The sequence below is a fragment of the Malaclemys terrapin genome, chromosome 3, assembly GCF_027887155.1.
Source record: "Malaclemys terrapin pileata isolate rMalTer1 chromosome 3, rMalTer1.hap1, whole genome shotgun sequence".
NCBI classification, from domain to species: domain Eukaryota; kingdom Metazoa; phylum Chordata; order Testudines; family Emydidae; genus Malaclemys; species Malaclemys terrapin.
This window is the reverse complement of record NC_071507.1, coordinates 18,624,849-18,637,414: the sequence shown is the minus strand read 5'-3', so window position 1 is coordinate 18,637,414 and position 12,566 is coordinate 18,624,849. Positions and strand designations below refer to the sequence as shown.

Below are 12,566 nucleotides of genomic sequence, written 5' to 3'. Positions count from 1 at the left end.
TAACACCTGATTTCAAGATTCTAGTTACTTCTTGGAGAGTTGACAAGATGGCCCCAGGCACAAGCAGTAAGAGTGACCATGCAGGGCCCACTGTTCTTGCACTGAGTCATCAAGTCGTAAGCCAGCTCAGTCTCCCACTCAGATAGCAAGACAAGAGTGGGGGACAATTTACTCTTTTGATAATAGGCTAGAAAGGGATGAAATTCACAGTCTAGTTTGGGGACCTTGCTCTCAATTATAATCCTGGAAATGATTAGCTTAGCCCTAAATTAAATGATTCCCCCTCCCCCAAAAAATAGCTGTCATCCTGAATTTGGTAGGATTGATTTGCTTTATCCCTGCAGGACATATGCACTGATCTGAAAGTCAGATGTTATAAAAAAAATCAAATGCCTGCAAAATGACATCAGTGTAACTGTTTCTGCATGACTATTCTTAACGGATATCAACATGGTAATAGTTTATATTTATTCTCATATCTCTACCTCATTTATCAGCACCGTGTCATATTGTATTGATAGTCAACATAAAAAGTTCTGATCTGCAAAGCAAATGCCATAAGGTGGCAGCCATAACCTACAGCAGCTAAGGAATGCAAAGTAAAGCCACTTTTACTTAATATTTCACTTTACCCTTCATAAAGTCTTTCCTAATAAAGCGTCAGCTGGCCTACTTAGCACCTTATAGTATAAATAGATCATTTTCTGAGGGCCAATCTTATTCATACCAGCAGTCACTGTCCTAAAAGCTGGCCCTGAAAGGTTAAGGCTCCCTTCTCAGTATTATAATGAATGGTGCTATATAAATGCAAAATAACTAATTTGTAAGCTCTTCAGGGCAGGGAATGTCACTTTGTAAAATGCCATATAAATGATAGTGCTATATAAGCACTTTTAGGCAGAATGCCACTAGTTAGATGATCCCTCACTCTCACAGATCTTGGGAGACAGACCTGTCCTTGCTTACACACAGCCCCCCAACCTGAAGCAAATACTCACCAGCAACCACACACCACAGAACAAAAATACTAACCCAGGAACCTAGGGTGACCAGACGTCCCGATTTTACCAGGACTGTCCTGATATTTCCTTGTTTGTCCCGCGACACTGGACAAACAAGGAAATGCTCCGGTGCCTGGAAGTGCTCATGCCCCCCCCCCCCGCCCTGACTCCACCCCCTCCTCCCCCCATTGGCTCCCTCCCTGAATCCCCGCCTCTTCCCCAGGCTCACCATTCCTCCTCCCTCCACAAGCGCTGGAGGGAGGCCCGGGAGACGCAGGGGGAGCGTGGGGCCGGGGTGAGTAAGAGTCCGGCCTGGCCCCGAGCAGGCAGGACTCAGTTGGGTGGTAGGGAGAGGAGGGGAATGGCCCGCGGGGCCAGGCAGCGGCTGTTCTCCCCCCCCGGGCAGCGGGACTCGGGAGCAGCCGCTGCTGCAGCTCCCACTGCCGCTGGGGGAGGAAGTGGCCGATGGCCGAGCTCGGCGGCTGCGGCTTTGGTGCCCGGGCCCGAACCTCCGGAGCCTGGTCCTGTTGTGGGGACCCAGCAGCGCGCACGCTGCGCGTGCCCAGCCCCTGGCCAATCGCGTCTGGGCTGCTGCCCAGCTGGTGCAATCCCGTGGCGGCCCGGGGTGGAGGCATCGGCAGCCCAGGCCTGTTCGTTCCCCTGCGGGACCTGAGCAGGACGGGGGGGCTGATGCCTGCTGCCCGCACTCCGGGGCCGCCGCAGGATAGCACCAGCTGGGCAACAGCCCAGATGCGACTGGCCAGGGGCTGGGCGCAGCGTGCGCGCTGTTGGGTCCCTGCAGCAGGCCCAGGGGGTTCGGGCCCGGGTGCCAGAGCCGCAGCCGCCGAGCTTGGCCATCGGCCACTTCCTCCCCCCGCGTCAGTAGGAGCTGCAGCAGCGGCTGCTCCCGAGTCCCGCTACCCGGTGGGGGAGAACAGCCGCTGCCTGGCCCCGCAGGCCGCCCCCCTACTCTCCCTACCGCCCGAGTCCTGCCTGCTCGGGGCCAGGCCGGACTCTCACTCACCCTGGCCCCGCGCTTCCCCAGCGTCTCCCGGGCCTCCCTTCAGCGCTTGTGGAGGAAGGGTGTTGGTTCTTTTTTTTTGGCCACGCCCCCCGGGTCACGTCCTCCCCCCCGCGTCCAGATATTTGACTTGGGTGATCTGGTCACCCTACAGGAACCTATCCTTGCAACAAAGCCCGATGCCAACTCTGTCCACATATCTATTCAAGCGACATCATCATAGGACCTAATCACATCAGCCACATCATCAGGGTCTTGTTCACCTGCACATCTACCAATGTGATATATGCCACCATGTCCAGCAATGCCCCTCTGCCATGTACACTGGCCAAACTGGACAGTCTCTACGCAAAAGAATAAATGGACAGAAATCTGACATCAGGAATCAGAACATTCAAAAACCAGTAGGAGAACACTTCAACCTCTCTGGTAACTCAATAACAGACTTAAAGGTGGCAATTTTGCAACAGAAAAGCTTCAAAAACAGACTCCAACGAGAAACTGCTGAACTTGAATTAATATGCAAACTAGATACCATCAATTTAGGCTTAAACGGAGACTGGGAACGGCTGAGCCATTACACACATTGAATCAATTTCCCCATGTTAAGTATCCTCACACCTTCTTGTCAAACTGTCTGAAATGGGCTATCTTGATTATCACTACAAAAGTTTTTTTTCTCCTGCTAATAACAGCACATCTTAATTAATTAGCCTCTTAGAGTTGGTAGGGTAACTCCCACCTTTTCAAGTTCTCTGTATGTATTTATAAATATATCTCCTCGCTACATGTTCCATTCTATGCACCCAGTGAAGTGGGCTGTAGCCCACGAAAGCTTATGCTCAAATAAATGTTAGTCTCTAAGGTGCCACAAGTACTCCTGTTCTTTTTTACTAGTTACCCAGTAGCTCAATAACATTAGGTTTGCATAATGAATTGTATTAAACATCAAAGACACACTGAAAGCACTTGGCTACAAACAATACAGGTAAAATATTATTTGGGTGCATTTCAGCATGAAGACTCCATTGAAGTGTTACCATAACTGGTGGAGGGTGGCAGCCAATAACACAGGATCAGCTATCCCGCCTTATGTGCAGCTAGTGTGTGGCAGGGTAACCACCTCTGCAGCCCTTTTTGTTCTTTGGATTCTCCCAGAAAAGGCAGAAGAAGCAAGATAAACCATCAAGGGGGCAGGTGGTGATGGTTGTAGAGACCGTCACTCTGTGCGGAATAGGGATTAGTCCTTCCCTCCCCCACATTAACCAGGACATAAAACAGCTCAAGAGGCAACGGCTTTAGCCCCAGTGTCTCTAAAGGGCCGTAGGCAGATCTGGGCAGGGACCCGGAAAGCCCCCCCTTAAGCAAAGAGGGAAAAGGGGGCAAAACAGTAGCACAGACTTCCCTGGCTGCAGGGGGCTCCTGCCCTCCAGCCGAGGGAGAAATGAAACTTGGGAAGGGGAGCTGGGTGTGGGAGACGATTGGGGTCCGGATACGTGCCCTACCACGTGGGGCAACAGGCCCAGAAGAACCAGCCCCCATCAGAAACTCCCTCCACTAGCTACAGGAACCAGTGGCCGAAGTGACCCACCTCCCCCCCCCGTGAGGGCTAACCCAGATCCCGCCCGCAGCCTCCATTTTATACACCCCCACGTGACCAACCTCAAACCTCCTCCGGCTGAAAATACATGACGTCCCGCGCAGTCTCCCCCCCCCACGTATGTATGCAAATTAGCCCCTGTGGCGGGGGTGCCCGGATGTTGGCTGCTCCGCCCTGTACTGCCGCTCTTCGCTCGCTCTTCTTCCCTCCCTCTCGGTGAGGTTGCGGGTCAGCGCGAGCCACTGCAGCGAAACCGTCGGCGGCAGCGCGGCGCGAGCGGCGGGACTGAGCGGGCGCGGCGCAGGCGGCCACTGAGACCGGCACTCGGCGGATCCAGCTGCGGCGAGACTCCCAACACCCACCCGCCACCATGGTGAGCAGCCCCCGCTTCCCCTCCCCCGCCCGAGCCCCCTGCACCGGGCCCGGCAGAAAATTCCAGACCCAGCCTCGTCCTGCGGCTCTGGGGCAGAGAGCGAGAGGGCGCGGGGACGGCAACGGCCCTTAGGAGCCGCCCCCGTCCTGCTTCCCGCGGGACCGCCCCCCCCCCGCCGCTTATTCCTCCCCCCTCCCGTGCCTGGGCCGCCTCCAGATACCCCCGGTCCTCTCCCCGCCTCCAGCGAGCCTCCCCCGCGCAGCCTCCAGAGACCCGTGTCCTCGCCCCCTCCATACCGCCGTGCTACCCCTGTCCCCTCCGTGCCCCGTCCGCCTCCGGATTGTCCCTCCCTCCAGGCCCGCGCCGCCTCCAGGTACCCCCGTTACTCCCCCCGCCCCGGCCGCCTCCAAATACCTCCTGTTTTCTCCCACATGACCCCCCCCCCCCGCACAGTCTTTTCCTTCCACCCTGTCAGTAACAGCCCATCCCCCCGCCCTCGTACCCCTGTCACCCCCCCTACACTCTCCTTCCCTTCTCAGCCCCTTCCCCTCGCTATCGTGTATCCCCCCCTCCACTGCTCATCTGCCTTTGTCCCCTCCACTGCCCCCAACCTCCGTGTCCTCAGGCCCCTTCCCGGCTTTGAACCAGCATTGAATCCTAGACTGCTGTTCATCTGGTTCCCAGATGTAGTCCTGCGTTTCTCTGCCATTGCTCAGTGGTGCTGTTCCGTGGTGGTGATTTTGCAGTCTTGCAGGGTGTGTTTTTTTTTTTTTTTTTTTGCTTTGGTGCAGCAGCGTTTGCTTTTCATGTGCAGACCCGGAAGGCTACAATGTACGTCGCCCATGGCAGGAGACTTGCTAGATTATACAGACTTTATTGCTCAGTTGGAAATCTTACAGTAACTGTAATCTATCTGTATATTTTTGGATGTCGTAAGAAGGTTCACAATATATCACGGTGTGCGTGAGGGGGTTGTCTTTTTAAAATCATAGCGATTTAAATTTCCCTTTTACTGCTGTAAAATTAATCCAGACATATGGTATCCTGTGCTGTAGTATTTTACGTCGACACTAGGGGTATCTCCGGCTTACCACTGGTGCCAAGAAATCAACGCCCTTTTTAATAAACATTTATTTTATCCTAAAATATCCGATACCCTGGCTGCAGGGTGACTTCTGTCAAAGTTTCAGTTTTGGAATTGGGAAATGTATACAATTGGAGCTATTCATTCCCAGTTCTTCCATTATGTGCAAAACCAGCTGTTTATCACCATTGCATGTTAAATCTAGCAGTGCGTGTGAACCAAAAATGGATTTCCTTTTGTTTTTATTTTTAAAAACACAATGGCCAACTTTCCTGTATACAGCAAAGCTATGGTAGAAAATTATGCTGCATGTTTTGTCCATCTTGTAATTGCGCCTTTACCTTCTGTTAGAAATATTTTGTTAGGGAAACATTTTGAAATATTTAGAGGCTTGCTTTGTTTTGAATTGTGGTTCTGGAAAGCTACTGCTAAACATTTGAAATAGATAGGCAACACTAAGGCTATCAAATGGTTATCCCTTCTGTGTTCTGAAAAAGTGGTAGTAAAATCAGTACTTAAAAACAAAACAAACCTTTACTACTTGAAGCCATGTTACCACTGCAGTGCTTCCAGTTGTTGTACGTACATCTAATAACTGAATGATATGTAGCTTTCATTACATTATAATTACAGTAATACATTAAAGCCAAGGTTATATTAGAAGAATTTCTTGAAGGTTTCTCTGATGCTTATTAATGTGCACAAATTGCAAGAAAGAGTTCATGAATGGTGAGATGTATTTTAGTGTGTCTGTGAAAGGTCTTTATACTCACCCTAACTTTCACTGCCTTGCTAGAAACTTTTGCCAGCATAGTCATATTGGGTGAGGGTGTCTTTTTTACGACATTTCTATACTAGCAAAAACCTTAGAGTATACACAGCTATGTTGTTAAAAATACTTTTGCTGGTATAGTTTATTTTGCTGGGGGAACTAATATTATATACTGTACTAGGCAAAAGCACTTTATCATTTTATTTGATTGATTGATTGACAGGATAAGCTGCATCTACACTAGCAGTCCCTGCAAACCTTTTCTGGTGTATACCTGACCTTTAAGTTTGAAATTTGGATAAAATTTAAGAATAGATTAATTTGAGAAATCAAGATCAGCATAATTTAAGCTGCCTTTCATTTTTAGGAGAAAAATGAATATACTTTGTGGTAATTTAGATGCTTTCACTCCAAGAGACCAAAGTCTTAATTTATATAAACTAAGATCATAACTTATTTTTCAGTTCTAACTTTTACTTTTTTTTTTTTTTTTGTAATAGGATGATGGTTTTCGGAGTTTGAAGTAACATTTCTCTTGTGTTCCTGCAGGACCAAAGTACTGGCAGTTATAGTAAACGAGCTGAGGTGAATGTATTGTAGTGTGCTTGATAGGTAGATTTATTCTAAGATTTCATAGATAGTCAGGCCAGAAGGGACTGCTGTGATCATTTGGTCTGATCTCCTGCATAACACAGGCCATCAGACTTCCTTTCACATTTGAACTAGACTATATCTTTTAGGGGGAAAAAATCCAGTTGTGATTTGAGATATATTCTGAATATAAACATTAATGAGAGTGAAAATAGAACCACAATTCTGAGGTTCATTGAATTTGTTAGTATAGCAGCTTATTTAAATATTTTTCTAATGGGCACCTAAATACTAAAGTGATGAGTGTATTACAGATTGCTTGAAGCAGTGTACACACTTTATTTAACAGAGTTTGATCTAGACAATATGGTCTAAGGGAAAAATTACTTTAATCAGAGGGAAACTTACTGGGGAGTTCTATAAAAGTAAACTATGTTGGTTTTGGGCAAACATGTTGTTGTGACAAGTTATTTTTGATAGCTCCTTGCCCACGGGGACGTGGTCTTTCTAGCTAGTTTTGAGCTTTATACCCGGAGAACGGGAAACATAAGAATTATCCAGAAGTCTTTTAACTGGATGTAACATAATATATACATGCGTTTAGTGGGGAAAAAAAAATTCAGGGCATTGCAGCAGATTATTAATTTAACTCTGCTTTCTGTAAAATCTGGACCTCATGATTGTCTACTCAGGGATTTTGCCTACCTTTCCACTGGAGGTGATGTGTCTACCATAGACCATCACTTGAATAGGCTGGCTACCAATAGAAGAGAATCAATCGGGCGGGGGTGTGTGGGGGGTGTGTCTAGAGTTCATGCAGTGAAAAATGGTAAGTTTAAGTTATTAAGCAAAATAACCTTAGACTTGTGTGAAGGCAATTGCACTTTTTATCAGAGGATTCTTATTTTGAAGATTGCCTTTAAAGGGCATATTTTCTGAGTTTTGTGACTAGAAAGTAAATTTTGCAAAGGAAAGAAAATGAGGATTATGCTCTTTACGTCATGATGTCCAGAGAAGGTATAAAGGCTTGACATTAAAAGAAAAAAAAGTCAACTTGTTTTTTATATTAGAAATACGGATCCTTATCTAGGCCAGAACATTTTAATGACTGTAGAGCTAACAAAATGGTGACATTTGTTACCAAGGAGAGTAAAAGCTGAGCAATTGAGGGAGAGGGATTTTAAGTCATTGTTTGAAACTCGTAACTTTTAACACTTATTTAGCTTCGATGGCTGATAAACATTTTGAATAAAGGAAGTCTTTGTGATTTAAACCGCTCCTTCAGTTAAGGTGTTAGCGGGAACTATAAACATCAGATTTCCCATAGGTTCTGCACCAAAATCAGGAAAGGACAGACTTGACCAGGGGTTCTCAAACTAGGGGTTGGGACCCCTCGGGGTCGCACAGTTATTACATGGGAGGTTGGGAGCTATCCGCCTCCACCTAAACCCTGCTTTGCCTCCAGCATTTATAATGATATTAATTAAAAACACTTCTTTATATATTTTATAAGGGTGGGGTCACACTCAGAGGCTTGCTATGTGAAAAGGATCACCAGTACAAAAGTTTGAGAACCACTGGACTTGGCACTCCAGATATTTCTAAGGCTCAATGGGTATTTTAACATGAACCACAGTAATATATGTTTCTGTAATGCATTGAGCCAGGCACTGTTTTCTTGCACTGGAGTATGAACCTTCTCATGATTGCTGTGTGTGCAGTAATGAAACAGTGCAAATGCACCTATTGGCACTGTCGACTTAAGTTACATCACTATTCATCCACCATTGTAATTACTCTGCAGTTGCATGTCCTCACAATGCTCCTTGTGACGGTGGAGCGTGTCCACAATAGGTATTCTTGCATTGACAGAGAGAGCAGTGCGCCCTGGGTAGCTATCCCACTGTGCAACTTGCAACCATCTGCCACTGGATGTTCTGGGAAGGGTTTGCAGTGTATCATGGGGGTGGGCTAAGCGTCCTATGATGCAGTTTTCTCCGTCCCATCAATCCACGGGCTTCCTAGTACATTTCGCGTCACTTGTTAACAGATCCTGTAAACACATGGCTGCCATCTGTCAGAAAGCATGAATCTTGCAGTGCTCTCCCCCATATTTTGGTGAGTGTTATGAACGCATCGCGCCTGATCCTGCAGGATTTAATGAGCTGTGACTCTGATGATGACATCGTGGTGTCTGCCCTGCTGCGTGCACCGTGGACCGAAACCATTCAGGATTGCCATTGGCATTCATGGAGCATCTGCACACAGTGGACTGTCAGTTCTGGGCTCAAGAAACAAGCATTGAGTGATAAGATCACATTGTTACACAGGTATGGGATGATGAGCAGTGGCTACAGAACTTTTGGATGCGCAAAGACACCTTCCTGGAAGTGTGTGCTGAGTTCAGCCCAGCCCTGCAGTGCAAGGACACCTGAATGAGAGCTGCCCTCTCGGTGGAGAAGTATGTGGTAATCGCAGTGTGGAAGCTGGCAACGCCAGACTCCTACTGATCAGTTCCGAATCAGTTTGGAGTGGAGAAGTCCACAATGTGGGTAGCAGTGATGCAAGTGTGCATGGCCATTAATCGTTTCCTGCTATGAAGGACTGACACTCTGGGCAATGTGCGTGAAATAGTGGATGGGTTTGAGGCAATGGGATTCTCTAACTGTATGAGGCAATAGATAGCACGCATATCCCCATTTTGGCCCCAGACCATGTTGCGATGGAGTACAACAGAAAGGGCTACTTTTCTATGGTATTGCAAGTGCTGGTATATCATCGGGGTTGTTTCACTGATATCAACATGTGCTGGTCAGGGAAGGTGCATAACACATGCATCTTCAGGAACACTGGCCTGTACAGAAAGCTGCAGGCAGACCAGAAGATTTCCATTGAGGATGTTGAAATGCCAATAGTGATTCTGGGAGACCAAGCCTACCCCTTGCTCCCATGGCTCAGGAAGTCTTACACCAGCAACTTTGACTGCAGCAAGGAGTGCTTCAACAACAGGCTCAGCAGGTACAGAATGACTCTTGAATGTGTCTTTGGCCGCTTAAAAGATCGCTGGCGCTGCCTCTTTGGCAGGTTAGACCTCAGTAAGGAAAATATTCATGGTCATAGCAACCTACATTTATGAAGCTAAGGAGGAGAAGTTTCTGTAGGGGGGTGGAGTGCTGAGGTGGATCAGCTGGCTGCTGCTTTTGAGCATCAGATACCGAGGCTATTAGGCTCAACGGGAAGCTGGTCGAATCAGGGAGATTCTGAAGAAGTATTTTGATAATGAGCCACAGTTATGTATGTTTCTGTAATGCATTGAGCCTGGCACTGTCTTTGAATTTTAGCAGCAATCATCATATGTAAGAGACAAATAAAGATTCATTCACTTTCTATAAGTATATTTTTATTCAACAGTCATGCAAACATTTCTATCTTCTGGAAGGAACAGGAAAATTGAGCACATTTGCCAATGAGGCTCTCACAATTGGGTGTATGTCCAGCTGTCATTGTGAAACATCTCCCTTGGGGTGGAGTGCCCGGGGTACTGCAACAACCCTGGAATATGCGAGGAATGTGTGGGGAGAGCCTGGAAGGCAGTTTTGTATGGGCTGCAGGGGGAGGTGAGCATGGATGTGTTCCACCTGAAGTTCAGTCAGGGACCTCAGTGTCAGCTCCCTGAGCTGCTTTATCATCTGCTCCTGCCCGTGTTTCCGATCCTGACTATCCATCCGCAGTTTGTCATTGATAGCATCTCTCCATGCTCTCTACTTGAAGTAGTTGCCGATTGGCACAGTAAAATTTCTTGCAGTGGCGGAAAAAAGCAGCCCTCCCAAGAAACCTTCGGCAGAGGATTGCAGATTACTTCCAGGAAAGTTTCGTAGAGATCTGTGTGAAGGATTCCCGGAACATGCCGGTGTGCATAAAGAAACTTCCACAGGGCTCCTTCTGCCTAACTGCACAGGGGAATGAGAAGCAGGAACAGACTTTACCTATGTTGGTTATTTCAATCCCTCTTCTACCCTGATTAAAAAACAGAGCATTACCACGTGTCCCTGTAGTATTGAAGCACAATGAGAACTTACCGGAGCTTCCCTCTCCTGCATCAGGTGTGCCCAAGCTGGAGTGCTGGGACTAGGTATATCCCTCTGGAGTCAAAAAGAGGCCCTGGCTTGCCATGCCACTGGATATCCCTGTTACCTGTCCCCCATCCTCCTCCAGTTCCACATCCTCATCCACCACGTCGTTCTTGGGGTTCACTCCGCTGGCCACTGTCTCTAGATCCCCCCCTAACTATCCACAGGACTTGTGGAGGTGGGGTCACTGCCGAGGATGGCGTGAAGCTTCGTATAGAAGCAGCATGTCTTTTGCGCCACACACGAGTGACTGTTGGCCTGCCTTGTCTTTTGGTAGGCCTGCCTCAGCAACTTGATTTTTTTGCAAGCACTGCTGCAGGTCCCTGTCATACCCCTTCTCCTCTGTGCCTCAAGCAGTTGGCCGGTATATACCAAAGCTGGAGTGGAGCTGTGACTGCACAGCCTCCTCTCCTCCACAGACCCAACAGATCCACCACTTCTGGTGTATTCCAGGCAGGAGCGTTTTTGCTGCGGGGAGCTGGCATGGTCAGTTGGGCAGGTGATATGTGAGCTCTCCACGCTGAGAAAACAGAGAGCAATTTCAAAAATTCCTACTGCTTTAAAAAGGGAGGAGTGCATACCTGTGTACCAGGGTGCAAGGCAGCAGAGTTGAAACCAATGACCAAAGCAGTCACGATAGGCATTTTGGGACACCTCCTGGAGGCCACTTAAGGCAACTTAAACAATGCAGTGTCTACGCTGACACTGCGTCGCTCTAACTATGGTGCCCTAAGCTCTATGCCTCTAGTTGAGGTGGTTTTATTACGTTGGTGTAGCAGGAGAGTTAAACTGGTGGGAGGAGCATTGCAGTGTGTACACTTCCATAGTTAAGTCAATGTAAGCTGCCTTATGTTGACTTAACTTTGTAGTGTAGACAAATCCTTAGAGTAAAAAATTAGCAGAAAAATAACTACTTGTAATTCTTCCTCCTCACTCTTGCTTTTCTAGTCTTTATATATCATAAAGAATCATACAAAAAAGGTGTGTGGGGAGACATGTCCAGTTATTTAAAAATCCTTTGCAGGTCACCTTCAGTTTATGTACTGCAAATTTTAAAAGGAACTAACTTACAAAACTTTCATTTTTACATCTTCCATCTAACTTCAGACATTAATTGGATGTCTGAGCAACACTTGTCTGGAAGGACTGTAGAAATGAGAGGGTTTTTTTTGTGTGACTAGCATCCACGAAGCACAGGATTTTGTAACTTTGGTATGACTCACTTTTAGTAATTTTTTTTCTGTGGTTTTCTCCTATGATTCGTTGAGTGTTGCTGAAGAAAATAGCAAGAGAATAGTGAGTTAATGCAAATATTAAATGTAGGTGATAGGCAAGCTTTTTATCCATTACTGAAAATGCTTACAGGTTTCCTTTCTAGTGAAATAAAGCAAAACTTTTATCCATAGTTAAATTTTTAAAAAAAATGGTTAAAAGCACTGTCCACAATTCTAATTTCAGTTTGGGGAGTCCTGCGTTCTTGATTCTCCTGACTCCTTTCTCTCCTTGACCCTACTTCTTGTGATCCCATTTTCTGAATTTCTCATGTAGGAGAGTTATAATTTCTCTCTATGATCACGCTGTTCTTTGTTGTTTAACAACCAGTTCACTTAGTGGTATGTGTCCCCATTTTTCTACCCTTTCTCTTGTTGGTTTATATGCATTTTTCCCCCCCATGCCTATTTATTTCTGTGCATTAGCTCTTCCCCACAGAAAGACCCCAGAAGCAGAGGTGGTTGATTGTGCTTTGCTTCCTACACACTAGTCCTTCCTCAAAAGCATCAGCAGGAGCAGGGAAAGCACTACTTTGCATGAAGCACAGCCATGATCAAACTCCTTTGCTTCTGGAGGAGTTCTGGGGGTGGGAGAAAAGATTGAAATGAAGGTTGAGGAATACACTGAGGCAGAGATCTATGTTAACTAAAAGAGAGAAATAGAAGTGCTGCTGCTCATTGGATGTATAGTTGAAAAAGTTCAAGCAAAATTTCTTGATGAAA

The 12,566-nt window shown here is 46.9% G+C and overlaps 1 protein-coding gene across 1 annotated transcript in view; it reads left to right on the top strand.

Moving 5' to 3' along the window:
* Positions 1–3,819: 3,819 nt before the first annotated feature.
* The window catches only part of PPP3R1 (protein phosphatase 3 regulatory subunit B, alpha), an 82,400-nt gene continuing 73,653 nt past the window's right edge, over positions 3,820–12,566 (top strand). Inside the window, exon 1 of the mRNA XM_054022394.1 lies at positions 3,820–3,995. Coding sequence (XP_053878369.1) covers positions 3,993–3,995 — 3 coding nt within the window. The 5' untranslated portion in view covers positions 3,820–3,992. The remainder of the gene's footprint in view (positions 3,996–12,566) is intronic.